Below are 27,025 nucleotides of genomic sequence, written 5' to 3'. Positions count from 1 at the left end.
AAAAAACGATGTAACAAAAAAAATTAACTAATTAACAAATGTTTTAACCCTATTATCTTGGTATACATTTTAAAATTTGTCATAAAAAATCATGTACGGAATAATCTGACAGACATTATTATTTATTCAATTTTTATTTATTTTATTTTATTGTTATATTTTAATAACATAGTATCGTCAATTGTTATATGTATTAGGATTTTATTTTTTTATAATTTCGAATGGTATATTTACGCAAGAAAAAAAAAAACCTTATTTTATTGCATTTCAGGTTCAATGTCTTTATTTTGATATTAACTACCATTGGTTTAGAGAATAATGTATTTAAATTTTCATCCCTCTAAACTCTAACTTTTCTAATATTTTTTCTGAGCTAATACTTTCAGTTGTATGATTATATTTAATTTTTGATGAAATAACGAAAGATAGATTTAGATGGAACTATCAAAATTTTAAATAGGGGTAATTTTTTTATTCTCTGTAGTCTAAATTCTCTCATTGCTTTTTTATTTTCTTTATGGTTAGATTCATGTTGTAAGGGTTGAAACAACCCTAACATCAAGAGTAAGCTCATTCTCTATTCCAATGATTGAAGTGAGAACATATATACATGAAGAAATAAACCTTGTTCTAGAATATATTATTAAGAACTTGATGCATATAGACATTTGTCAGAAAAAGAATGGTTAGCAGTTATTAGTAGAAGGAAACATAAGATAGAGAATAAAAGGAAGATTTTTTTTTTATGTTATTACAAAGAATGAAATACACAATAAATAGGAGCCGAAAAAAAAGAAAAAAGATGCCTACTCATCTTATAATTCCACATAGTCCACCTTAAGAAGAAGCAGCCTGAACTATATGAAACATGAGCAAAGAATAGTAAGAACTGATTATCTTATACAGCTGGTGCATACATGAATCAATCATAAACTAGTTAAAAAATGATTGCAACCCTATATCACCAGGCAGATCTACTTCATTCATCAGATTGTCACCAAGAGGTTGCATTGTATATATGGCTTTAAGGTTCCTATAACCTGAATAGTCATATGATTGTGTAGGATGGACAGCAGAGACCTAGACTGTTAGGGAAAGTAGCATTGCTGGTGTGGTTATCTATTCATCCAAAATCCCATTTACAATGCTGAATCATTTGTTCAACTTCTTGCATGATCAGGAATCAGACGCTGACGCAACTCCTCCGTTGTGCCTACTAGTTCTGCATTTTTTTCACTGTAAGTAATGGAAAACACAATATTTAATTTAACTCAACACACTTGCATTATCACTTCCTTACCTTGTGCACTGAAATCAAACAACGGAGGCAGTGGTCGACCATTTGGCAAGCATGCATTTGGGTCTCGCAGATCATCAAAGAAAGGGTGTGCACAAGCCTCCAACTGCAACACAATGAACATACACAACTCAATATCTATCTTCCTAGTTTTAATAATATCAAACTGTGTACAAGGATGGATGAAGTTAAGTATGATGTAGTTGATCTTCATATATACAATTAAGCTGCTAAGGGTAACATTTGTAAAAGCTAGTTAACTTCTTACAGCAGTGCAACGTAGATTTGGTGAATACTGAAGCATCCTCGACACTAGATCCACTGCTTCTGTTGGCATCTTCTTGTGGAAAACCTGATATAAATATACAGAGTGGTCAAATCAGATCTCCAATTGCAAGTATTTCTCAAGTAATTACGAATTGCATAGTCTCCACGGGCACAGAGAAGTAAATAACTGCTAACCTTGTGCCACGGGTGAGCTTTTATCTGAGGAAACTTAAATTCAGTGTAATTTGGATTCATGCACTTTATTTCTTCTCTGGTTGGTGTTCCCAAGATCTGCAGTACACATAACTATACTCAGATTGAAGAACCAAAGCCAATAGGATGCAATGCTCAAGACAAAAACATATGTTCAAGCAAAAAGGATAAAGAACATGAGAAATTTTACCTTAATGATCTCAACCAACTGATCAACCCCACTCTCTCCAGGAAACATTGGCTGCAAAGAAAAACACAATCACAGATAAGCATCACTCTGAGAACATGTCATTTATTCAATACTAGTGCTTGCTGGGATGAAGTTATCTTCTACTAAAAACACATTGGATACAATTGGTATTAAGTTCATTGTATGTTGTTACTTCTTGCAGTATTTGAGTACCAAAGAAGAAAACAAGAGAACCTTTTGAGACAAACAAGTATCCATCAAAATACAATATAGCAGTATGAATTGCAAATATCACCAAAAGAATTCTCACACAGGGAACTTCGTGGAAATGTAATTTTTACAAAAATTGAAATTTTCTCTACGTATGAGATGGAGAGAGGATTAATATAAATTCTCACATGTCCTAGAAGAAGCTCAGCCATAACACAACCAGCAGACCAAATATCAATAGCAGTTGTGTATTCTGTTGCACCAAATATAAGCTCTGGAGCTCTGTAATACCGCGAGCATATGTATGATATGTTGGGTTCACCAGGCACCTAAAGCACGATAATATCACAAGCTCAGGCACAAACTATTGTATGACTTCATATTGTTAAGGAAAAACAAAAGAAACATACCAACATCTTTGCACTACCAAAATCACATATCTTTAACTGATGACTCTGGGGATTAACCTGTGAAATGCAATCACGTGTCAGTTTAATACACTATGGTATTATAAAGAAGAGATCCAAGAAGTAAACAGAGTCAAAATGATCATTATCGAAAAAGCATAATCTATAATGAGTAGATCAACTCAGCCCTTCCACATTATCAACGAGAACAACAAATTAAACAGCATGAGGCACAGTTTACTCAGAACCTAGCTTTTCTTCCAACCAAAAACATACAGGATATCGATATTTTAAAAACGTCTGCCCCCAGGAAAAATTTAAATGAAGTTTAGCATCCAAATTTTTGATCAATTGATTCAATTAGTGATATTAAACATGATACTTCTAATGATTTTTTCTTGTGCTTTCAAGAAATATATAAAATACATTTAACAAACAAGAAATTTTAAAGAAAAAAAAGTTCTTACCAATAGATTCTGGGGTTTGATGTCCCTATGACAGACTCCAATCACGTGATGCAAATAATTTAAACCCCGACATATCTACAAGAGTTTTAGCATAATCATTCAATAAAAGCACAAAAGTTATAAGCTCAAAGCAAATAACTAATTACTACAAACACAACCAAGGAAATTCATAACCAAAATTTAATGAAAAAAGGTCAATTAATAAATTCACAATTACCTGGTACAAATACAGTTGCACATAAATGATAGGCATATGTTGGTGCATTCTGATATAGTGCTTGGAAACTCTGTAGACCGTTTCAGGCACATACTCCAAAACTAGGTTAAGGTACAACTCATCTTTCTCTGCCGCTGAGTAGAAACAGTGCTTTAGTCTGAGAACATTGATATGGTCAAGTATACGCATAACCTGTAGTTCCCTATTCTTATATCTCTTGTCTTGCAATACTTTTTTTATAGCAACTGCTTCACCAGTTTCAATGCACTTGGCCTACAGTATATTCAAGGCAAAGTGGATAAGCAAAAATGTAACTTGACAAATACAGAGAACACTGAAGCAATGGTTCAACCATTACAAGTGAAGAAATACTGCAAATCAAATATAAATACCTGATAAACAACACCAAAAGAACCTGTGCCAACTATGCGTTCTGCCATGTATGAGATTGTCTGAACCAGGCAAAAATAAAGTTAATCAATGCAAAAGTATTTTCATAGCAAGTCATTAACACAAGTAGTTATACATTTGTGACAGCAAAGTAAAAAGAATATTCTACCTAAACCAAATATGCTGTAGTTACAATACTTTGTCCCATAGTAAATAGAAAGCACTGATAAGGTAAGTTACAAACATAGTAGGAAAGTTTTTTCACAATACCAACTAGTGAAATTTTACAATAAACAATCTAATTTTCAATACCCAAGCAACAAAAAATAAATCAAAACTACAGAAGTGATATTCTTTCACCGTATACTCTTTTTAATAATATATAACAGGTAGGGTAATACTAATACATAAATAATAAATTTAAGAAAAGGGATTATAAGAATCTAACTCAATCAAATAAGATTTACAAATAGGGTAGTAAAAGATCAAGTAAGGAGGAACTCATGGAAACAATACCCGCTTTGGTTGTCCATCTCGACCACCGATAACAGTTGTAATTATTTGGCCTGTTTCTGTTCCATTACCATTTACAATAGTAGCTTCCATATCCTGCACAAGCAAATTTTTTATCAAACTCAACGATTGCATTTAAAAGAAACAACTTTGCAAAGGATACAAAATATTCATAAATGATTTTACCTTTCGGGAACTATAATAGTAATGACCAAATATCAAAAGTAAGAAAACAAGAAAAATGAATCACATAAAGTACCTTTTCATTGTTATTTTTTCCTTTGTCGTCTCCAATTTTCATTTCATTTAATTCCTTTGGAAGTTGATCATAACCCGACTTCTCAGATCTGGTTGTAGCAATATTGGAATTAACACTTTCGGCCGATGCATCTCCATACTGCTCGTTATCATTTCCACATTTCTCAATAGAATCTGTTTCCTCATTGACCATTTCTTCTGTTCCTTGATCAAACTTAGGTCTTTTTGTGGTACAATCACCTCCCTGAAAAGAAATGGTTGGCATTTTTTACCAGGCATTAAAAATGGAAGAACAAATTGAACTCCAAGGTAAACAACATTTTCCCAACTTGCCACGTAGTTAGACTTATCATAGTTCTCGCAAAAATCAAATTGATTTTACCATGACAATGTCCAACAAACCAACACAAAACTAATACAAACATGTAAAACTAACACAATGGTTGTGCCTTCATTAGCTTTGACAATTGATCGAATCCAAAACACAAATATATAAATAAAACAACAGCAATGAACACACAAATGGTCAGATCATAAACCATCTTAAATCAAATAAAGCTATATCACAAAACCGATATATGAAAAACAAAAAACAAAAGAAGTATCAAAACCACAATTACCTAGGCAAAAAGGAAACACTCACATCTGGGTGCTAAATCAAATTCATAACCATATTATGAAAAAATAAAGAAAAAAAATGTTACCCACAACAAGTATAATCCAGATAATCCAAATCAATGAACATGTTGATTTCTTGTTTCTGGATCAAAATTAGTTTTTCAATTTTGCAAACAACAACCTAATGGAAAAGGACCTTCCTCCATAAAAAACAAAAATTAAAGCTTTTGATGGGGAAGAAAAAACCAAAGGATGTTAAGCTTACAGAATCTGATGAAACGGAAGTCCTCCCAGAAGCAATGCTTTTCAACCTTCGCATCATATTCATAATAATAGATTCTTCCAACCCCAACAACGCAACTCAATCAACAACCTAAGCACCCTCAAATCCCACCAATTTTTGTTTTTTTTTGTCAAAAAAATGAAGAAGCAAAGAGAAAGAGAGAGAAGTTTCTCTCTCTTCTCCTACAACAGCTTTCTGCAAATACAAAATGATGAAGAAGATGAAAGCGAAAATGGAGCCAAACAACACAGATCTTATGAACCCACTTTCTCAAATTTGGGTGCCAGGTGGAATTTTCAGTTTTTTTTTAACAATTAGTTATTCAAATTCTCAAATTTCTATGGTCAAACTTCCATCAATTCCAATCATTCCAGCTTCAAAGTCTGTACCTCAGTCAAACGTAAAATTTGGACCATCCATCAATCGTTGATGCAGATTGGACCGTTTCGATCTTCTCGTTTTGACACAAAAGTTGGTATTGGTTGTTGCAGTTACCAAAAAACCCTTGATTTTTGGTGAAATAATAGAAAAGGATTCTTCAAACAGGTATGAGGTATAAACGGAATATTTGGAGGAATTATCGTGTTTCTACTGTGAATCATGCGCCATTTTAGGACAATACAGGACAAAGTTTGAAAAGCAAAACAATTTTAGTTGACAATTCTGTTTATTAATTTTAGTTTGAATTTGATTTTTTTTAACATTATTGTATGTAAGCATCTAATAGGAATGTTAAATTACATAATTTTTATGGATTTTTTCCATCTAAATTATATGCCATTTTGCTATGTAAAACCAACAATGGTATTTTTCTAATTAATGAACAAATAACATAACTCCTAAAATGTTTTCTTATATTTCCTTGTCTAACACGTAAGTAAAATTAAATGTTTTCTATATGCAAATTAACTTTTTCTAAAGGAGGTGTACATTGTCATTTTATTAATATAAAATAAGATTAATTATATATAACAAATTGTTTTACATGTTTTTGTGCCTCATTTTATTATTTAAAGAACAGTAATAGAGGATAATAATCTGGCACTCACAAGCAACACTTGTTTAATTTAAAAACATGTAAAAAATCATTATAATTATTCATTAGGTTCTAAATATATTGAGATATCACTATTTTTACTTTACAAAACAAATATCATAAAAAAAGGTTAATTTCCTTTTGTAGTTTTAAAAAAAATAACAAAATAATAATTTGTTTTAACAGATGGGAAGTGGTTTCAATTCATGAAAAATGAAAAAAAAAAGAGGTATTATCTTGTTAATAAGAACTGGATAAAAATATAGTTAAAAGGAAGTATTTTGCTAAAAATTATCCATATATAAATTGCATCCAAGATTAACTATGACTTAATGAATATTAATATTTCAAAAAACAATCTCATTACAACTTTTTTAAAAAAAAAAACACTTCAGATTTTAATCACTTGAAAAAAAAAATGCCTTTGAAAATGTTTACGTTAATACGCTCCACAATTGAAGATTTGTAATAACATTATTGAAGAATCCCAATATGACACAAAAATATTAAAGGTAATAAAGCATTTTTTTAATAGTCTCCATACTTTTCATCCATTATTTTTTAATTTAACTTATTTAGATGTCTCACATTTTTTATGGTAAGAGAAAGAAAAAGCAAAGTATTTTTTATGTCTATAAGAAAGAATAATACAAAAATAGTTACGCTAGTCAATGTCTTTTAATATAGAAATTCAAGCGATGAAAGAATTGATCAAAGATTCAACGATTTACTAACCTCCATCATGACTTTCTTTTTTTAGTAATTTTTTCCAACATTGATTTTTTGATTTATTTAATTCATACGTTTTCCTATTGGGGGAACTTAGTTTTCAAAGTTATGCTCTGAGTTTCTCCATAGAATATACAATAGATATGCTTGAGAAATAATGAAAAATTAAATAGTAGAGAAACATAAGTTAATGTAATTTTGAAGTAGTTGTTGTATTCTCGTATTGCTAGAGTTAACTTCTATCCTTTTTCATTCGTTGATAAAAGTGACTTTAATTGAAAAGATATATTATCATATTTAATGTATTATTTAAAAAAAATCAATACACTATGTTTATATATTGGTTTGAAACTTTGTTTCATATATACCAATCATTAAAAAGAGATAACACTTGATCTACTTACAAAAAGGTCTTTTAGAGTTTTGTTTTGTTAAATTTACATAAAATGACTATATTCAAATCGTAGTTAGATGTCATCATTAGACATATAAAATTATTTATCTTTCAACCAAATTGACATTTCTAGAAATAATAAAAAAGTATATTCTGAAATAAATGTTTCAAAAAGTATTTTCAAATCTAGAAATATTTTCCAGAACACTTGTTTTAGAATTCTTTTTAATATTCTGAAATCACTATTCTAGAAATACTTTTGGATTTGGAATATAAAAAAGTTCTAGAATAAATATTCTGAAAAATAATTTCACATCTGAAAATAGTTTGAAACACACATTTCGAAATTTTATTTTTATATTTTCTAAATTAAATATTTCAAAAAATATTTTTAGATTTAAAAATACATTTAAAAACACCTAATTCAGAATATAAAAATATTTTATTAAAATAAGTATTTTTGAATATATTTCTAAATTCAAAATACATTCCGAATTGGGTGTTCTAAAATCTACAAAACACACACTGAGCCTCTTACAGCACCATATTTTTCTTCCCCAAAATTCCTTCTCCTCCACCATTTATAGTACTTTTTTTAATTTTTTTGCATGTTATATCTAACTTGATGAAGTTTTCAACAACACAAAAAATGGAAGAAGGTGCAAGACGAAGAGGGGATGTGAAAACAGAGGGAGGGAGGTGCGGCCCAAGAGTAAATGGGAAGGAAAATTAGGTTTAGAGTTTTTACTGTTGACCCCAGGCTAAAATAGACATTTTGAAATTAGAGGGTCATGGGTCATAAATAATGGGCTATTGGGTCATGGGTCATGAATAGGATGGGTTGGGCTACCTATATGAAAATTATATGTTCTGGGCTACCAAGGTTCCGCTATTTCTTTTTCTTTCTTCGGTCTGTTCCTTTTATTTAAAAATGTCATCTTTTCTAAAAAAAAGTTAATTATCTTATCTTGTCACTGTAAAAAAAACTGTATAATCGACCAAATAAGTTATCTTTCAAATAACTTTTAACAGAGTTAACAAATTCAAATTGAATAACTTTTGACTTGTGTGTTTTATAATGAATAAAATCAACGATGAAGTGAAAAAAAGAGTTTAAATTAAACTAGTTTTCAAAGTTAAAAGAGAAAGAAATATTTTTTTTATCGATAAATATTAGTTGTTATTTTTTTTTTTGTTAGGAAGGAGTTGAATTTATAATCTCTTTTATCTTTCCTTTCAAATTTACTAAACCAATCTTATTTCTTCAAATTATTAACAAATGATCGAACTTACGATATTTTAATCATTTTTCTTCGATCCGACCACTTTATGACTTCAAAAAAGAAATGAGGGTTAACTTGCATATTAGTCCTACTAGTCTACTTGTTATATCTACAAGTTGATCCAAATAGTGAGAAAGAAAGGCATCTTGGAAAAACATTCCCATGATGAGAAGAAAAAAGTTTAAAGGCAAGATAGCAACTTGTGTAAGCAATAATAGTGTAGTGTAGTGGTTTGTATGTTGTTTTTGGAGTGTTGTGGAGACTATAGTGACAATTGTGTTATTTGTCCCTATAGAATAGAGGGGTCCTAGCATTTGACCTACCACAAGAAACCCATGTGCCTAATCTACCTCCTCAGGGTACACATATATACAAACCAAAACCAACCTCATCAATTCTACCCTCTGCTTCTCCTCTATTCAAAACAACACACACAATTTCATCAACTTAATTCCAATTCAACCATTCACTGTCTCTGTTTTACATCAACTTTTACGCTCATTACTTACTTCTCCTACATGGAAACTAACATCACAAACTATTCTAAATTGTGTCTTTATTTTATTCATATGCAGCAAGCATGCATGCTGCATAAACAACCCAATTGAGGCAATGCAATGCAAATTTGCTTTTTCTTTTGAATATTTGAGTTTGGATCACGTAATAAAATTGTTATACTTAGTTAATGCATGAACTTTGAACTTGTATATATTTATAAACCTCGTCTGAATTGCAACATCATGACATACATCAGACACAAGTTTATGACATGAATCTTTGGGTTAATGCAGGTATAGATGAAGATATGAGATGTTTGCTGAACAAAATAAAACTGTTTGATCTAAAATGTTTTAACAAACAGAGAAACAAAGCATGCCAAGTTTTGCAAACCGATTTTCTTACCACAGTTTCGTAACTACTGTTTCAGTTTACACCAATTTGTATGAACATATGCACGTCATAAATTAATTGTATTACGTAAAAGTGAGTGGTGTGTTGTTAGAAATGATGGCCATTGTGTTGGGAACATTAATGAGAAGAGTTTGAGTGTTAAGGATATCCAATGTGTAGGGTGTAGATAGGACATGATGAGAGTGAGACAGACATCAAAAGGTGCATGCAACTTGCCAGAGATAGAGACACCATTTGTCAAACATGTTTCAGTGGCGTTGTGCTCTCGACTAGGTTTGAAACACTGAACTAGTAGTAGTAGTAGTAGACCAAACTAAAAGAATTACAATATATAAATTAAATGCTAATATTATTCTTTAAAAATGTATAATAGTACAAAAGATATATAAGAATTTTCTTCACATTTAAGAAATTAATCATGATTTTTGTCAAAATTAAAGCAAAATTGCACAAAACTTCTGCACTCAAATATTCCAAGTTCTGTTGTTGGGATCCCAAATGGTCTAGTAAAATAGAACCATCTTTAAGTTTTTATCACAAGTGTTTATTTGTTTGAATGTGATTTATTTGTCTGAATACTCTAATGAATATTTGTAACAAATTAAGAATCCATTTAGTGTCTAACAATTATCACGCTAAAGAGTCTAATAGACCACATGCAATGTTCATCTACATTGTGTCCTAAAAAGTTTGTAACGATCAAATGTTTTCTAGATAAATAGGCTTTCCCACCAACGACTATAATATCTAAAATTAAATATGCTTTATAATTTAATGGTCTAAAAGATAGTTCAATAATATCTAAAATTAAAGATGCCTTATAATTCAATGATCTAAAAGATGGCTTTTTTTTTGTATTTGGAGGTCGATTTTAACTTCAATTTGTAAAAAAGGGTCCGTCTAATTTTATTTTATGTTTTGCGAAACAGAATCAAGTCGTCAGGATGGAGGATGACATTAAAGGTGAAGTCGTCCTCCATCCAACCGGTTTTATATTTTTTTTTTTCAAAAACTAAAGTCGTTAAGGACGAGACCAATTTTTGTTCATGTGAATAGTGAAATTGTCTTCATAGATGACGACTTCACTTTTAGGTTTTTTTTTTTAACAATAAGTGGTAAAAACAATTAAATTAGAATAAAAATAAACATTAATATAGTTTAACATTATTACGTAATTTTTATTATGTCATTTTTATTATCTAATATATTTTATTAAATTAATTTATTGTACCAATAAAAAGTAATTACCAAAAAATAAATATAATCTCTACTGTTACCAAAATTTTGTAAGAAAAATATATAAAAATTACAAGGTTAAAAAAATTGAAAAGTGAACAATTTGAAAAAATAAAATAAAACTGCAACAACGTTAAAAAGAAAAACTAAATGAAATCATTATATGAGACGACGATTCACTCTTAGATGTGCAGAAATCATAGTTTGCCTTACGACATTGCTTTTTCAAAAAAAAAAGAATAAGAAATCGGTTGAGGGGAGGACGACTTCACCTTTAATGTCGTTCCTCCCCATGACGACTTAACTTAATTTAAAAAAAAAATTCAACGGACTCTATATTACAAATTCATGATCAAAATGATCCAAAAATACAAAAAATCCTCTAAAAGATAATTGAATAAGGAAATAAGTGAGTTTATCCAAATCTATTAGTGTCATATATTCAAATATGTTTGAGTTGTTTATTGAGCAAATGAGAAGTAAGACCAATCAGAAAGAATCAGTATAATCAATGTTTAACAAATACATAGTGTGTGTTTGGATCTCTATGTGTAATTTCTCACACATCTCCTTACACTCAGAATATCAGGTGTGAGAATTAGTGATTCATCTTTGATGAATATTTTCGGTACCAAAACCTTTCTATAGATATATAAAAATATTTGAAGAGTCAAATATATATAAAATATATGTTTTAAATTATATACTAATTTATACATATAAAAAAAATTGATCCCTACATGAAGATCCGTCCTAGATAAAAATTGAGAGGGACCTGACAGCAGGAGGTGGCATATGATAGGCCAAAATTTTAATTAAGATGAATTTTTATGATTCTAATGTGATATTAAAATGAATTTGATACCATCGAAAAAAAACTTGAACCAATTTGTTTGAATTGAATATGTGAGAAACAGTGATAATATGAAGGTGTAAGGAAGCAACAAAGATAATAGCTAAGCCACGTGAATGTGTAGTTTTTAGGATTCCTAAATGCACAACAACATCACCGTCTTCAAAACCCATTTACGCCATTCTTCTCCATACGGAATGAAAGTCAATACATGAATCCGTAGGCCCAGATTCCACATGTTAACTCATTTTTCCAAAAACAAACTATTTTAAAACAAGATACTTATTTTAATATATTAATTTTGAAAATACATGGTTGTCCGAATAATATCAAAATATTTTACTAGTAAGTAATACTAACACATAAACGATAAAAAATATAATAATAAAAATATCTTTTAGTGTCAATTGACATTCACAACCTTTAACTAATTAGTGTTATAAGACATTCAGATGTTCAATCAATATGATATTTTTATTCAAGCATTGTTTTTTAATGCTTAAGCATGACGCAAGGGTGATGTACACGTGTTTTTGATGTGAGAGTTTGAGACACATGGTCTAGGCGCTTAAGTTGTGACTAGATGTTGAAGTATTTTTTTTTTTTTTTAATTTGTTAGATATTTTCTAAAATTATGATAGTCACTGGAGCGTGTTGATATAATTTGGAAGCAATGAAGTCAAGGAGAATCATGAAAGGATGTTGCTTTCAAGTTGTCTTTTGGTTAAGTATTAAGTAATGAGTGTGTTGCTCTAACTAAATGTGTGCCCTTATTTATAGTGACGAGGTTATTTAAATGAGAAGATTTTTTCAAACCACAACATGTTAATACGTTGTAATCACCTTTTAATAAGAAAAATGTTGTAACATGATTATTTATGTTGTTTATAGATATTGCGATGTATGTTTTCAATGGTTTGATAAAATAAAAGGTAAGAGTTAATTATACATGTTCTTAATATAGTTAACATCGATATGCATGACATGATATATGACATAGTATAAGAAAAGATCATATTATCGACAAAATTTTACACATAAAAAAATATTTGTGTGTAAAATAATATTTTTTTTTGAAAATTTTACTAATAGATTTTTGTATATTAATTATTGATAGAAATATCTATTATTAGTGGATCTGTTGGTGAAATTTGTTAATAAATTAAAAATGTTATTAGTAATGAAAAGACTCATTAATAATTGATTCGTTGATAACATCTGTCGATAATTTATAATATTTATTACCGACAAAAGATAAATACTACCGTATAATAGGTTTCAAAGTTCTCGCTTTGGACTTTTATCATGTCATGGTAAAATTTGTTAGTAAGTATGTCAATAATTGAATTTTTTAAAAATTTGTTGCTAAATTCGTTGTTAGTGGATTTTTTTTTTAAATTTATTGTAAATTTATCAGTAATTGAATTTTTTGAAAGTTCATCGATCGATAATTGTAGTTTTTTAAATTCAAAAGTTGTGAGTAAAAGAATGTCAATTTTTAGGTCAAACAAATAATTTAATTGGAAGAATGTAAGAAGAGAAAAAAAAAAGGAAGAAACAAAAAGAGAAGATGGAGGAAGAGGAGGTAGCGATAGCAATAGTGGTGGGAGTAACTATGTAGGCGACAACATTAGCCGTAGAGGCGGCGACGACAAATAACGATGGAGGAGGACAAGGAGAAGGAAGAGTCGGCAACAATGATTACCAGGGCATGACGACAACTATGACAGTGGAGGAGAGGAGGGAAACGAGGAAGAAGAAGAAAAAAAAAAGAAAAAGATGTGGAAGAAAAAGACCAATCACGATTTTTATCGATAGATTTCAACGATGGTCAAAATTCAATAATAAATATCAATAGGTTTTTCTATTTGTTATTAAAATTTATCGATGAATTTTTTATTGTTGACAAGTCATTGAAAATTTTAATTTACCGATGATTTTGTTTATTATCGATAAATTTTGCCTATCATTATTCTGCATTTTTGTAGTTACATGCTTCTACTAGAGATATCCTTAGTGGGTAGTGGATCCTAGATGTATAACTTATGTATGTATCTTTATATACACTATAAGAAAATCCCTAATTGAATTATGTGACTAAATACGAGTCTTTAATTTCATACATCACATGAAAATGTTTCATTAACAACCTATTATAGCAACAAAAAAGTTGTTAGTCACTATAATGATCAATTTAGATATTAATTTATAAAATAAAAAATTATTGGTTACTAAAATTGTCACTATTATAAATAAAAAATTATTATTAATTGCTAAATTGGTTACTAATTAATTAGAAAATAATTTAGAAACAAATGTTTTTGTTAACTAAATTCTAAAAACTAATTTAAAAACTGAATTATAATTTTATATTTATAATAATAATTATTTTAATAAGTAATAATTTTTATTTTATAAATTAATATTTAAATCAGTTATTATACTGACTAACGATTTTTATCTGAGATTTTTCTTACGATGTAAATAATTGATGTATATAATTATATACGTAATATAATGGTGCTGCAATATAATATAATATTATGTTTTAATTTCATTAACCCAATCTTATATGACGCACTTAATATTACAAACTCTTGTACTATAATGATAATGCTTTCAAAAAAGTAATTAAAATTATTATATTAGGTGCATATTTTATATTTTATATTTGAAAGACTTTTACATTCTCATAATATTAGTAAATACTTCATGTTTTAATTATATATATATATATATATATATATATTACTTTATACGAAATATGATAATAATAATAATAATGATAATAATAATAATAATAATTGATGAGACATTACAGTCAGAATCGCGAATAATAAATATTTTGTTAATGAATGAATAATTTCGTATAATAAAGTGTATTATGATTTCTGTTAAAAAAAATCTATTAACAGTTTTAAATAATTTAAATAAATAAAAATTCTAAGTCAGTTCAATCATTGCAACTACGTATGGATCATTTATATATTAACAGATAAGATGTACAATTATCACATATATTTTGATTTATCTTATTATCCACAGCAATTTTATCAATCTCTATTGTAAGAACACTAAAAGACCTCAAATTTTTAATCAAGAATTTAATCAAAGCAATAATTAATCGAATCAGTTATTTACATCAAAAGTAAAAATTGGTAAAAAGATTGTGTTGAATTGATGAACAGGAATGTTAGGATAGGAATTAAATAATTTATGAGTGAGATAGGTAGAATATTGAAGGGAGGAGAATAAATAAATTGGTAAAGGTTTGAAGATGTAGTTGTAGGACAATCCCATCAAGGTCACTTCATGCCACACTTTTGACATATTTCTGAAACAAATTTGAAGATAGGGCGTGGGTTTCAATAACCCCTCAGATGTAGTTGTCCAATTCCATCTAATACCTCCAAACCCTCCCATCGTTGTCTTAATATATAATAATAACAATAATATTACTTCAACCATCCGATGGAACCCACAACACAACAACGTTCGAGATCCATTTTCACAAACCAGTAACTTCTGTACTACATTACATGGTAACAAAAAAATGAAAAAAAACAGGACCATAAGATAATGTCCTAGACTACAACACCCACCAAACACCCATTCCCTCTTTCGGATAGCCTTTCATTTTCTTGACTTTATTACCTTCATCGTCATCAACAACTCGAGTAGTGTTGGGATTTGAGAGATGGATTCGATCCTGTGATCCTCACTCACGTGTACTTTTTTCTTCTTCTTTTTTTAATTTTGTGTATGTGTGTGTGCATGCATGAGACTCATCGCCAAACATGCATACAAGAATTATTAGCTTCTTGAAAGAAAATATGTGCATTGCTGGGGCCGGTGTTCATTGGGTTGTTTATGGTTTTGTGTAGTGAATTCAAAAGTGGGACCTTCACTTTCGATAAATCAGGAAAACAAAAATGGCTTGCTACTCATTTCGACCTTTACCATTCACACTCACTCCTTCCTTATTATACGTATGTATTAATCAATTATAATATGAGTGATATGATTGAAGTCTCGCATCGACTAGAAATAAAATAATTTTATAATATATAAATAAGGTACAAATTTTACCTTATAAACCGATTTTGTGGGATTGGCTTAGTCTTTAAATTCACTGCTAATATGGTATCAAAGTAATTATTTAAAAAGTCTATCCTAACGAGATTTATTCTATTCACTCATGTCAGACTGCTAACGGATAATCCATTTCTAGTGAATAATATGACAATTTTATACTTTATAAGTGAAGTACAAACTTCATTTACAAGTTAATTTTGTGTCATACTTAATAAATGAGATATAAATCTCGTTTACAAACTAATTTTGTGAAATTGAAGTTTATTGTTAACCCAATTCGTTTCGTGTTAATTTGAAATTTGTTTAAAATTCGCGAAAAATATTATATATTATGTATAGAATAAAGTGTTTCAGACACACATAGAGTATGAAATAAAGGGAAAAAAGCAGATATTTAGGGTTTTGTTGGGAAGGGGTCCACATATGAGTGAGTAATTGGGAGTGAAGAAGAGGGTGATGGTGAATTGTCTACAATAATATTGGCAATTTGGATGAAGTGTAAGACAGTGATTGAGCGATAAGTGGTAACACATGGCATATTTTTCAATGGAGAAGAATTGATTGAAGAAGAAACTTATAAAAAGAGGTTTTTTACCCACACATTCATTCACATTATTTGGAACTGTGAAGTGTAATTATCAGCTAAGATAGGACATCTGATTTTTTAAGCAATGGTCACTTTCCCACTTACAAATTCACTTTATAATCTTCCAAACCTCACACTATTCTCAACAGTACCCACTTTCAATCGAATATATATTTCCAACTTCTCTTATTATTTCTAGTTAAAACTTATTTAGTTTTATCAACAATATGCTTTTCAGTTTTATCTAACATATATATAATACAGATATTTGTGTTCAGTTTCCATGTTAATAGGAGGAACTTACACTTTTTGAGAGAAAGATAATGATATATTGGTTGGATTTTTCTTACTATTTGCTGATGATTATGATTTTATCGGTTGATATGTCTACTCTTAGCATCAATAAGAATTCCCACATAAAGAAGTAAAAAAGAGTTGTACATATTGTTTTAGATCATAAATACAACTATATTTATTTATAGTTACTAACGAGATCTTAGCAGTCAGTTTTACTATTTCATTTTTATTTTTAAAGTAAAATTCTTTTTTATTTTAGTTTTATACTTAGAAGATATGAAATTTCTTTTTGTTTTTAGTTTCATATAAAAAAAAAACATGTATATTGGCTTATTTATCTACTAAATATTAATTAAATAAATTTTAAAAAATATGTTGATTATTTAATATTAAAATATCTTTTTTATTTATAATTGTATAAATATTAAAAAATAATTAAATAAAAGTTAATCATTATAAAAGTTTTAAATGTAATAAGTTACAAAATTAAAAATAGAAAAAATAATAATTTGTAAAATTAAAAATAAGTCACATTCATCTCTGTCATGTAACAAATTTTAAAAAATAAATAAATATTATTCATATTCATACTCTGTACAATTAATACAGATTTTTTTATCAAAGTTAAAAATTAAAAATTATTCATATTCATATTATAATAATAAAAGTCTAAACATTAGTATCGAATAAATTTACAAAATACTACCATGTAAAATCAAAATTTACAACAGCGTCAAGCATAACTCATATGTGGACCATATTAATATTATTAGGTTGAGAGTATATTCAGGGGCTGTTATCAGCTCAAACCTCCTCGTGTTACAGCTGGGTAACCAATGACACTCTATGCTACTTACATATTTTAAAACAATAATATTCTAACATAGTGGTACCTTGTACATTTTTTATTCTTTTTTTAAATGTTAGAATATTTCAAATACTCTATTCTTATTATATATATTTTTTCTTAGTAAAGAAGAAACTCTATATAGTTAAAGTAGTTCATTCAATTTTTTATTGTCCAAAATCTTTATATATGCTAGCTTTATATATACTAGCTTAAACACAGGTGTTATCACGTCTGTATATATATTTTATGAATATGTATAATATTATATTAGTAATTGATGATATTGTAATGTTATTAAGTTAATAAACAAAATAAAATTATATTTATCAAAAATAAAGTGAAATGTACGGAGAAAATATGAAAAAATAATTGTTAATGAATATGAGAAAAAAAAATAAAAAAATAAATAATTTTACAAAAACTTGTAAAAATAATAGTTAATTTTTAAAAATTTAACAAATAATTACATTATAAATAATAAAATTGGAATTATATTATAAAAAATAAAGTTAGAATTATGAGATGTAAACACATGAAGGAATCTCTTTATATATAATTATATATATATATATATATATATATATATAATTACAACATAATTATATGCAATTTATTCTTTTACGCAATGAGAAAACAAATGACAATTCTACTGTTAAATTTTAGAAGTTTGTCAGAAGATTTTTGTTATCAACAAATAATTAAGAATGATTGACACTCTAAAGAAAATATAACAATTATTTTTGACATTGTAAATTACGACCAGAAGTTTACATGTGTGTGACAAATCAGCTTTAAACTATTCAATTTTAATAATTCAGGTTAAAATCATATAGCTATATCATATTCAAGAGTTAAACTAAATGTTTATCCACATAAGATACAATAGAATATTTTTTCAATAATTAGAAATCTCATACTGTTAGAGGTATGATTAAATTAATTCAAAATTTAACTATGCAAACATCGTAATATAATAAAAAGACGTGGTTCGCATTCTTCAACAATTCTTTAATACAGAAACAAATACAAACCCTATTTATTAAAATATGTAAACCCTTTTTATATTTAATAATCCAAATGTGAATGGACAACATTGCTTTCACAGTAGAATTCAGTTATGGCAGAATATTTTGCTGGCTACAAAATAGACCAAGTTTCTTTTCAAAATGAGTCACATAAACTTCCTTTTCCTCAGAGTAATATTAGCTTTTATCGTTTAAGAAATATTGTCTCTTTCAGAAGAAAAGAAATGAAAGAGCGTGAAATATTTGAATCTATGTAATAAAAAGTTGTGATAAAAAGTGTGATATCTGAAAATTTATTTACAGTAAGGAAGGTGTGGTGACGTATGTAGCATGCGATGCCAAAGCCATTGCATTAAATGATGGCAACGCTTCTCCCAACACCTTCTGCTCCCTCATTTAATGCAATCACACGCTCATCACCAACTACTTCCATTCTATTCTATCTTTTTTCACTTCTCTCTAATAAAAAAAAAAAATCAATTGTTTTTTTCAAGAATTTAATGGTTCATGTAAAATTTACATGTTTGCAAGTCTTAACTTTTCTGAATTATTGCTGTAATGTAACTATAGAAACAGAGTGCGACAGAGGTGCTTAAGAGATATTTTAACCATTTTTCCATCTTCACGTTAACAATATTAGGGCTAAAAGTTAATTATAAATTGAGATTTCTTATTAATTAAAAATCTTGAAATATTTTTGACAATTATATTCACAATTAGTACACGATAGTCATATTTTTTTTAATCATAATAAATGCCATATTTTTTTTTATTATTTCCTTTTGATATAGTAGCGTATGTGTTCTTTATTAAAGACCTTGAGATTATTTACTCTCCTAATATTACTTTTATGTGCAATAATACCTTTGCATGCAAAATTGTCTAAATTGTAGTTTTAATTTATTTCTAACATTCAGAATAATTAGTTTGGTCGTTATATATTGTTTTTTAAATGCTCAAACTATAAGTAGTGTATAAAATGTTAGTTTTAAAGACTTAAAATCGGGTATTTCGATCAAAATTAAGAAAAAAAAAAGTAAAAACATGACTAACCCATTATTTTTATCTGTAGTGATTATCTTTGTGTTGCATTTTTTTTCACTATTATAATTATAATTTTGTTTGTTAAGAGAGAAGTATAATTTGTGAGTTGATAGATAGTTATCCACAACCAGAGCTATTTATTGTCTTGTTTATTATTAAACTCTCACTATCAGCAAACCGCGCGTTGAATAACAACCACCCATCACCATTATTTATCATCTTGAGAACACAAGTCATGTGTTCATATTTATAGATTTTAAGTTACTTCATTTCTCAAGCAAAGGAAGAACGTTAAAATGTCACTTTTTCCACATGCTACTTTGAAAATTATAGTAGTCGATTTAAGAAGTATAAAATATTTCCATGAAAAATACAGAAAATATATTTTAGTTCACAATAAAATAAAATAAAACGTTGTTAACCATGTGCTACTAATTTTTGAAAGTGTTAGTGTCATTATTATTATTAAATGTTTATAGGTGATGACAAATAAGTTTGAAAGAAGATGAGACATGGAGATACTAAAATTAAGAAAAGAAAAAAACTGTACGATCTAAAATCTGAAAAAATGAAAACAAATTATTGATTTGATCATATGCAACAAACTACTAGATCCAATTCTAGCAAACTCTCAAGTCAATACAAATAAAAATGATAACCAGAAACACAATTTTGTTCCTTTTTTCTTTTTTCCTCACATCTCCCTATTCTTTTTCTTTTCTTTTTCTTCTTCTGCTGCTACTACTGGTGCAGACAAAGGGTCGACCCGAGTCAATACCCGAACCACCACCCCTGCCATGTGTCAAAGATCCTAACCCGACCCGACCGAGTTTCAGACCCTCGCCACCTTGCAAGGAGTTTCCACACTCACGCGCGGTTCGTTCTTGACTCAACACCCCCACCCCTCGCGTCTTTCACACGCGCCACCTATCGCAACTTTAGCTACAACAAATCTGAACTAATCCCCAAAACAAAACAAAATAATAGTAATAATAATAAACAAGTCACGTGAGGCGCCCGTGACACTCAACTCTCGCTGTGAAGCGCTGCTTTTATCTTCTGCACGGTGCACGAGATGAGGTTGTTCACGGTCTCCACCGACTCCACCGTCAGCTTCGCCGTCGGGAGACTGTTCACGAGAATCTGGAACGCCACCGTCAGAAGACATCCACTCGCCCTCTTCTGCGACGCGCCCCCGTGTTGCTCTCCGCCGGCCGCGGATCCATCCGGGACGATGGCGAACCCCGACGGGAGAAGGGCCACGTAGGCAGAGTCGCCGCCGTTCATCACCACGTGCATTGCCGGAATGTCTACCGGCGCGTACACCACAAGCGACCCCGAGGCGTCGGTGCACGTCTCCTGCAAAATCAACATGCTGCTCTGGTTCGCATTCATAGCCTGCAACAAGAAAAATAAAAATAAAATAATAAGCAGTAAAATTAATAAAGAAAAATAAAAATTCAACTTTAGGTGTTGTCGTTTTCGTTAAGTTCGGTGGGGGGTAGTCAAAGCCCGGTACCACCTTTTTCCCCCAAATTTAAAAAATAAAAATAAAAATTAGGGCAAAATAATGAGGTCAGAAGAGAGGAAAATAGAAAGTTGACAAAAGTCCTGAATTTTGACTTTTTATAAAAGTTTGCTGAAACAAACGCTGCCCTATTTCTGGTGCCAATTGTCTTCATAGATACTTCCAAAATTTCCAACCCTGTCCTTCTCAATTTCACCTTTTTTATCCTCACACTCCGCGACAATTCATCATTCACGTTTCCTCTTCTCGTCCCCATTTTCCTCACACAATGGTAAAACTAACCCTCACAAACACCACTTCCCCAACATTAAAATACAAAACCAATCTTTTCCTATTTTCTATGCATGTCTGCAAATAAAAATATAACCTTTAATATAATAACACAAATTAATTCTATAACCTATGTTCACTCATGATAAAGGAAATTTGCATAATTGTATGTGTATGTATATGTATAAGTATACACGTACGCTGGCTCTGAGGAGGGAGACACAGTTAGCATGGTCTTGTCCCTTGGCAATGTGAGCCATCTCTTGCATGGGTCCACCGTTCGAGAGGATGTCCCACTCACTCCGGAGCCGCTCGTCGCGAAGGAAGTCGAAAAGTCTTTGCGGCGACACCGGCAGCCATACCGAGGTGGCGGCGCTGAGAACAATACCCGGCGGCTCGCCGGGGTCGTCCACGCTCTTCCTTGTCATCACCCTCACGTCCTCCCCCACGTTCCCCGCATTCAGCTTGTTCCACTTGTGCACCGTGGAGGCACAAACCCCAGCACAGAAATTGTTCGTCATGCGTTGTGCTAGCTTCAGCATGCTCCTCCTTCCACCTGAGCTTATTGCTGCAACATAATGTGATGCCAAGATTAAAAGATTACTAATATCCAATTTTGATTATCTACGAATGATTGCATGGTTAAAACTTTTGGGTACCTGAATGTTCTCTGGAGGGAACTGCTGAGGACATTAGAATGGCTAAGCACTCGCATTGGCGTTGAAGGGTGGCAACCCAACGTTGTGCACCAAACCCCGTGCCTGAGCTCAACAGGGGTCTGTAGAGCTGGTGAACTTGGCTTTCGTCGTATTCTGCATGTTCCACCCATGTCACCTGTGTGTAATTGAAACAATGTTTGTTATATGAACTTAGAATTAACTAATTTAGTCATCGTGCTACAAAGTGGAGCATTTGGGTTAGTTGATTAGAAAAATTGAGAGTTAAATTAGTGTTAGGATGCTGAATATTTGGGGGGTTTAAAGAAGATGGTGTGATGAATAATAGAAGAAGCATGTGGAAGGGAAATCTTGGAATATGAAAGAGAGACAAAGTATCTGTGGAGCCTGGAGGAAGTACATAAAATATAAGGTACTAGATAAAGTGACCCGGGATATGGAGTATAGCTACTACTACGTGCAGTGTAAAGGGGTATCGAGATTTGTTACGACAGAGTGATGAACTCATCCCGAACACCCGAAACAGACAAAATGTTCAGTCTTTGATCTTGACTCAAAGGGTCCGCATTGAATATTTTTATATAACAGACCTATGGACTATAGGGCTGGAACCAGGTCACGTATAGTCTACAAAATTAAATAATGCTTAGGGAATGACAAATGTAGCATAAAAGAGTGGAATAGAAACATCATATGAATTGTTTATGGAATAAAAAAGTAGGTGAAATATTGCAACGCAAATTGCTCAAAGGGGGATATCTAATTAATGTGTTCGTGCTGCAAAAAATTAAGTGATAGAGACTTCCATGAATAAATTAATGGGATAACCTAGATTTGTGCAACATGGTGGATTACTCAATTAGTTTATGGGATCAAAATCAGTTGTTGAAGATTGAAGATTGGAATATAATTGAGACAAAGGGAAGCATACTATCTCAGGGTGCAAATTCTTTGAGAGACTAAAAATATATATCGGAATCATCACTGACAGAGTGGTTCTATAGTGAGTAATCACTAAACAAGCTGAGTTACTTAGAACAAGGAGCCTTCTATGTAGCTTGGAAAAGCAAAAGCTCCATGATTCCTTAGCCTGGTGTTTTGCCCCCCACTTTAAATAATGCACAATTAAGCTACCATGGTGCAGTTACTTGCACCCACTTGGAAAAAAAATACAATAAATGTGATGAAAACATGAAAGCAGGTGAGATAGTACGGTTCAGTAGGTGGCCTATATATACACACACACACATATATTTAGAAAAGTATTAAGACACAAGGCTTGGCAGAATGTACTGGTAAATCATTTTTACTGTCTTCAAAAAAGAGAAAATTGGGATGCTAAAATTGCAGTGAGAACATAAAACCAGCCATTAACTAAGAAGAATATTGGTAATTAACTTACCTTAGAGTAACCATTTGGCATATCTTGCACCACGCAACCAGAAGGAAGCCTCCTACAGTTCACAAAAGTGGGTGCACCAGAAGTTTCTCGGATGGTGTCTATGGACACATCCACCACTGCCCACAACCCCTCTGCGTGCTGCTTGCAGAAGCGTAGAAAATTGACCTCACGAACAGGAACCAAGGGCGAAAGGACTTGAAGTTCAGCATGCATCTGAGAACAAATTTCATGTCAGTGAAAAATTCAAAACATTTTGTTTTAAAAGGAAAAAAAAAAGTATTTAGACTTACAAGCTGAAGGGCACCATTCCTAGTTCCGTTTATTCCATTAGATATAACTTCAGCGGTTGAGGTTCTAGCAATCATACAAGGGAACATCTCTGACCATCGATTCTGTCACAGCAGAAAGTAAATCAGTTTCACACGCATTCAAAATTAACAGGGACTGGCATCTCTTTTCTCATACAGTACTCTTTTTATTATACTATTTATGTTAGAAATGACACCCCCAAAAGAATAATAGAGATGTTCACGTTACTAACATTACTGAAGAAGAACATCAACATAAAATGAGAAAATAACAAAACCAAAGGAGCCAAGAACAATAAAAGGTATTAAATTAGAGGGAGGAAAAGTTTGAGAAAAGAGTGAAAGGTAGTTGAAGGGCTTACCGAGTCCATTAATGTTTCAACAAGAGCCAAGCTGTTTATGATGACCATGCCAGTTTGTCTAGAAGCCTCGGTGACAAAACCATTGGGTCTCAAACCAATGCAAGGTGTCATTGTCCTTGTGTACTCCTCATAGTTGAGAATTTCTCTTCCCCCTTCCAAACTCCTGATCCAAAGAGGCTCACCGGTCTGAGCCATCTTCACCAGCTCATCCATTGCAGCCAAAGCAAGTTCCAAAACAATAGACCTCTCCACTGACCTGTCAAGGCCAGGAGTCACCACAGTGGATGTTGCAGTTGGTCTAGTTGAAGGTGACATCATAGCTAAGGGGCTTGATATTCCCACCCCAAAATCTGGCAATGTTGAAGGCACAGTGCTCAAACCCCCAAAACCATTGCTCCCAACCCCAAGCTCCAAGCTTGAGTTTGGCAATGGAGGCCCAATTGAGCTTGTTAAAGAAGAAATGGGGCGACCCAGAAACTTGCCGGCGAGTGCACAAACACGATCTAGTTCATCCTTCAATCTAGCATTCTCGATCCTCAGATGCTGTTCTTCAAGTGAAATCTCACCAATCATTGCAGGACCACCACAGTTTGAGCACATAGGATTTCTCATAGCCTCCCTCATAGACATGTTCTCCGCTCTAAGCTTGTCGTTCTCTTGCCTTAGCAGCGAGTTCTCGTGCCGTTCCAATTGTGTCTAAACAACACACAAACCATCCATGGTTTCAGAACTCTCCCAAAAGAAGGAAATTGTAAGAGAAGAAAAAAGGTTGAAAGAAGGAAAACTCTTGGTTTTACCTTCATTTGTGTTCTTCGATTTTGGAACCAAAACTTTACTTGCCTCGTTTCCAAATTCAGCCTTCTGCTGAGTTCAAGCCTTTGCTTCTCATCCGGGTGAGGACACTCCTTGAAAAGCCTAAAACCCAGAAAACGCAAAAACAAAAATTCAAAACAACCCCTCCATAGAAAAGCAAAAACACTCGACATGAACCTTAAAAAAAGATTATTTTTTTTTAATGAAAAAACCATCGTACGCTTCAAGCTCTTGAATTTGCTGAGGAGTGTGTCGGTGATAACGCTTTTTTCTTGGAGGGTTGTCGGCGGCATCAAAATCATCACCGGAAGCACCATCCATGTTATCACTTCCAGATCTGCTTTCATGCTCCTCTTCCCGGCTCCTTCTCAACCCATTTTGCTCAAAATTCTCGGGCATTAATCTGTTCATATCCCCTTGTCCATCGACATCACTTTGCTGCGTTTTTTTTTCAAACAAAACAAGAAAACCAAAGTAAGAACCAAAAAAAACCCTTGTGAACAAGAAGAAGAGAAGCAAAAGGGTAGGGATGATTCTCACAAGCGCAAGAGAGAGGCCAGGAGAGTTGAACATGGATTTGGCCAAAGTAGGAGTGGCTAAACGAGGCTGCGAGATTGCACCAGAGGGCATTATATCGTTGCTGTGGTTGGAACCGTTGCTGTAAGGAATATCTGATACGATCCTACCCCCTCCACCACTTTGTTTGGCCTCAAGAAACCCCCCAAAACTCATCAAAGTAGCCACTTTTGCTTTTCTTTTTTCTCTTTCTCTTTCTCTTCTTCCTTTCGCCAATCAAACAAAGCACACACCCCCACGGAGACTGCTACTACAACTCAAAGCCCCTTTGAAAAACTCAAGCTGCCACTAATAATGACTCAGCCTCGTCGCTGAAACTTTTAATCCTCGCGTCGATTGATTCGTCCAACCCCAGAATTTCCCAGCCATGTAGCACCACAAAAGATGAAATGGGTCTCTCAGAATCTGCCTTATATACCTGAGAGCGCAATCAAAAAAGAACCTTTTGAAACCAGGGAAAATATAAATAAATAATAATACAGAGAGAGAGAAAGATAAGTAGTAGACAAAAGGATAAAGCCCAAAACATAAACAAATAAATGCTGTCTTTATTTTTATTTTCTTCACACTCTTATTATTTAGAGAGAGAAAAAAACAAATATTATTACCAGTTACTAATCAGTAATAACAACAACAAGAAGAAAAAAAAAAGTTTATTACTTTGGCACCTTTTCCTTATAAATGAAACGATGGCATGGAACCCTAGTGTTTCAGTTCAGTGTGTGCTGTCTTGTTCCCTGCATGATAACCGCTATGCTTGACTATGGTAAAGCGTGAAAGAGAAGGAAAAGAAAATGAATATTTAAACAAAAGGTTGTAGATTTGCACAGAGACAATTGAAAAGAGAGAAAGAGAGAGAGAGAGAAGGGGAAGAGTTGGAGAAGAAAGCACAGATAAAAGGTAACATGTGGACACTTGAAAGCCTTACAAACACATGCATCCAAAAAGGGTTTGGTTGACTCTTCACACTGTGATCACACACAAAACTCTCTCTCCCTCTCTATCTCTGTATATCTATATATCTATATATCTCTTTCCACTTTAACCCTTTTAAAGTCTGTGAAATTTGCAATATACCTTTTGAATAACTTTTTGAGGATATGAAGGAAAATGAAAAGTTTAGTTATGATGGTGTTGCTAAGATGCACGGGCAGGCTCTTCTCAGTGTTTCCTATAAACTGATATTGGGACTCTCAATAATTTGACTAATTTAGCTTAATTCACTCATATGGCAACAAAATCATCACGGAAGTTTACACTTTTACAAATGTGAATATCAGAAACTTGGGTCCATTTTCTTTTGTCCTTTTCTTCATACATTATCAGCCTATAAGCTGTACCACCAAAATCTATAATTCATCTTTTTTACTACTCAATTAATGTTTCTTAAGCTTCATTTTTGTTCCATGTACAACACTT

The 27,025-nt window shown here is 31.4% G+C and overlaps 2 protein-coding genes across 3 annotated transcripts; both read right to left on the bottom strand.

The window, feature by feature from the left end:
- Nucleotides 1-724: 724 nt before the first annotated feature.
- Nucleotides 725-5,597, bottom strand: LOC114186160 (shaggy-related protein kinase epsilon-like). The gene is made up of 13 exons (XM_028074187.2): nt 5,313-5,597; nt 4,431-4,673; nt 4,175-4,267; nt 3,661-3,720; nt 3,269-3,541; nt 3,052-3,126; nt 2,588-2,644; nt 2,366-2,506; nt 1,968-2,018; nt 1,760-1,855; nt 1,566-1,649; nt 1,301-1,403; nt 725-1,222 (listed from the first exon to the last, which is right to left on the bottom strand). The coding sequence occupies exons 1-13, from the start codon at nt 5,373-5,375 to the stop codon at nt 1,161-1,163; spliced, it is 1,401 nt and encodes a 466-aa protein (XP_027929988.1). The 5' UTR covers nt 5,376-5,597; the 3' UTR covers nt 725-1,160.
- Nucleotides 5,598-20,231: 14,634 nt separating this feature from the next.
- Nucleotides 20,232-26,442, bottom strand: LOC114186019 (homeobox-leucine zipper protein ANTHOCYANINLESS 2-like). Of its 2 annotated transcripts, XM_028074011.2 has the most exons (10): nt 26,275-26,442; nt 25,571-26,024; nt 25,251-25,468; nt 25,015-25,132; nt 24,218-24,913; nt 23,838-23,939; nt 23,548-23,760; nt 22,128-22,302; nt 21,669-22,036; nt 20,232-21,068 (listed from the first exon to the last, which is right to left on the bottom strand). In XM_028074011.2, exons 2-10 carry the CDS (start codon nt 25,760-25,762, stop codon nt 20,697-20,699), a joined length of 2,454 nt encoding a protein of 817 aa, XP_027929812.1. In that variant the 5' UTR covers nt 25,763-26,024; nt 26,275-26,442; the 3' UTR covers nt 20,232-20,696. The 2 variants fall into 2 exon arrangements, with proteins under 2 accessions (XP_027929812.1, XP_085529913.1); XM_085673787.1 differs by lacking the exon at nt 26,275-26,442 and having other exon boundaries at nt 25,571-26,065.
- Nucleotides 26,443-27,025: the final 583 nt, after the last annotated feature.

Source organism: Vigna unguiculata, chromosome 5, assembly GCF_037176805.1.
Source record: "Vigna unguiculata cultivar grain cowpea cultivar isolate G323 ecotype 2 chromosome 5, ASM3717680v1, whole genome shotgun sequence".
NCBI lineage: Eukaryota > Viridiplantae > Streptophyta > Magnoliopsida > Fabales > Fabaceae > Vigna > Vigna unguiculata.
The sequence above is the reverse complement of the archived record's forward strand: the minus strand, read 5'-3'. Positions and strand labels throughout refer to the sequence as shown.

Coding starts and splice junctions, on each gene's coding strand:
- LOC114186160 (XM_028074187.2), bottom strand. CDS start 5,375: ATGAATATGATGCGAAGGTTGAAAAGCATTGCTTCTGGGAGGACTTCC. Junction 4,674..5,312: donor CTTCCGTTTCATCAGATTCT/GTAAGCTTAACA, acceptor ATTTCTTTTCAG/GGAGGTGATTGTACCACAAA. Junction 1,223..1,300: donor GTTTGATTTCAGTGCACAAG/GTAAGGAAGTGA, acceptor AAAAAAATGCAG/AACTAGTAGGCACAACGGAG.
- LOC114186019 (XM_028074011.2), bottom strand. CDS start 25,762: ATGAGTTTTGGGGGGTTTCTTGAGGCCAAACAAAGTGGTGGAGGGGGT. Junction 23,761..23,837: donor GGAATGGTGCCCTTCAGCTT/GTAAGTCTAAAT, acceptor ATTTGTTCTCAG/ATGCATGCTGAACTTCAAGT. Junction 22,037..22,127: donor TCCCTCCAGAGAACATTCAG/GTACCCAAAAGT, acceptor ATTATGTTGCAG/CAATAAGCTCAGGTGGAAGG.